The 2,116-nt window shown below is 53.5% G+C and overlaps 2 protein-coding genes across 3 annotated transcripts in view; both read left to right on the plus strand.

The window, feature by feature from the left end:
- Positions 1-965, plus strand: part of LOC103612821 (acrosin-like) — a 6,688-nt gene extending 5,723 nt beyond the window's left edge. Inside the window, exon 4 of the mRNA XM_017730055.1 lies at positions 292-965. Within this exon, the coding sequence (XP_017585544.1) occupies positions 292-477 (186 nt within the window). The 3' untranslated portion in view covers positions 478-965. The remainder of the gene's footprint in view (positions 1-291) is intronic.
- The window catches only part of LOC103612817 (acrosin-like), a 215,346-nt gene that overhangs the window by 192,056 nt on the left and 21,174 nt on the right, over positions 1-2,116 (plus strand). The gene's annotated exons all lie outside the window — the stretch shown is intronic.

Here is a 2,116-nt window from a genome sequence, read left to right on the forward strand (position 1 = left end):
CCCCCTTGTGCCAGAAAGCCCAACTAGTGTTCTTGGCAACCCAGAGATCCAGGTGCCAAATATCCATCCTCTGCACATCCAGGAGCCCTGTGCAGAGAGGACAGAGAGCACTACTTTACAGGACCCCAAGCCTCTTGCAGATGGGTTTCTGGAGGCTCCAGCCCCTGATGAGCAGAGCCTGACTCTGCCCGGAATACAGCTCTGGCACAGGCACTGTGGGAGACAATTAGACAGCCCCAGTGCTGACAGGGACCACCCAACACCACCTTAATCCTGTCTGCTCCCCTGCAGGGTGACAGCGGTGGTCCTCTCATGTGTCAAGAGAAAAACGCTGACTACTTCTGGATTGTCGGAGTGACCAGCTGGGGAAGAGGCTGTGCCAGAGCAAAGCAGCCCGGAGTTTACACCTCCACTCAGTACTTCTATGATTGGATTGGGGTGCACATTAGCCTGGACACCATTGAAAAGGCTTCTTGAGCAGCAGGAGAAACAGCATCCAGAGCGTGCTGCAGTGCACCACAACCATTTGCTGCTGGGCAATGCCTGCTGATCCAAAGGCAGCCTCAGTGTCATAAACCTGCTCTGTCCTGACCACACTCCTCTCCTGTGTGCAGGCAAACACTGCAGTTGAATTAGTTGTTGAAATAAAGTTACCTTTGTTCACAGGGAACCATCTTTTCAGTGCAATTCCAACTCCTGGGCAAGGCAAGGACTGCCACGCTCAGCACCTGCAGAAGGAGCAATTGGGCACAAAGGGACAGAGTGGCTCCAAAGAGCTCCCAAGTGCCTGGGCAGAGAGGAGAGTGCTCTCAGCCACCATGGGCTGCAGGAACCTGGTACATCAAGCCTAGCAAGGGGATAGGAAAAGAGCAGACACCTTGGGGGTGGTGCTCAAAGACACATGGGCTGGGCATTAGGGCCCAGGGTATGAGCCTGGGCTAAGGGAACACCACACCTGGGAAACTCCCAAGCATGACCAGGGAAACTGCTGGCTCCTGACAGGAGTGCCAGTGCCCTAGGCAGAGACAGATTTCATGAGTACTAAAGGGTGATGGATGTGCCAGGTGGTCACACTTGAGAGATACTCAAAGGAAGGGCTGGGGTCATTGTGGGGAGAGGAACCTGGCAGGAACAGTAGGAGAGCACCCCGGGAATGCCATGGAAGGCCAAGGTGAGTGGGCCAGCAGCAGCTGCAACACCAAGTCTGTTCACAGGAGGGGCCAGCCTGGCAGCCAGGGGGAAAAGATCCCTCAGCTTGGCTCCATATTTGGGAGGAGACAAGGGCAGAGAAAGGGAGGAGTCAAGGAAGATGAGAGGGCTGTATGAGCCTGGCAAATGGAGAGAAGGGGCAATCAGAGAGCCAGCTGCACAGACTCAAACTGCAGCTTGGTGTGCTTGTCTGCCTGAGTGCTGCACATAATCACCACAGGATGGGCAAGAACCTTCTTATCTCGACTCGCTAATCAAGAAATCATCTCCAAACTGTACAAATTCACCCCAAAATTTATACCCTTTTCAATCAAACTTTGATAGTGTGGGGTGGGGAAGAAATGGTAGAGGATCCTGGAATGCCACAGGGAAGACTTGTCAGGCAGTGGCTGTCTTTTCCAAGTGAAGTGAGGCAAACATTGACTCGCTTCATCTAATGGAATGCTTCAAAGTGCCTCGGGCTAGGTGTCACTCCATCTGCTTCTGGATACTCTTCTTGGCTTCCAGGCCAGTGGAGTCCTGTCTCATGGCGGGTGGCACTCTTCCCTTTGTGTTTATCAGTATGGGCTGTGCTGAGAACAACCGCCCCGCATCTCTACTGGTCCCTGGCACCCTGGCAGAAGCTTCTTCAAATATTTCCTGAAGTCAGGGGCTGCCTGCTCACAAAAGATGCTGACCACAAGAGTGTCACTCAGGCTTGGGCATGGCCATTACCCTGCCCAGTGAGCAGACCAGCTTAGAGCAGCCCGATCACCCTGGCACAACCTTATGGCGCTGTCTTGGCAGAATCCTGCTGCCCATAATGATTTCCCCCAGTTTAGCAACACCTCAGCCACAGACATTCCCTCACCTAAATCAGGGATATTTCCCATCACATCAAACACCTCGAGGCACGTGAAACCCCTTT

This window comes from Corvus brachyrhynchos, unplaced genomic scaffold (assembly GCF_000691975.1).
Source record: "Corvus brachyrhynchos isolate BGI_N302 unplaced genomic scaffold, ASM69197v1 scaffold101, whole genome shotgun sequence".
NCBI lineage: Eukaryota > Metazoa > Chordata > Aves > Passeriformes > Corvidae > Corvus > Corvus brachyrhynchos.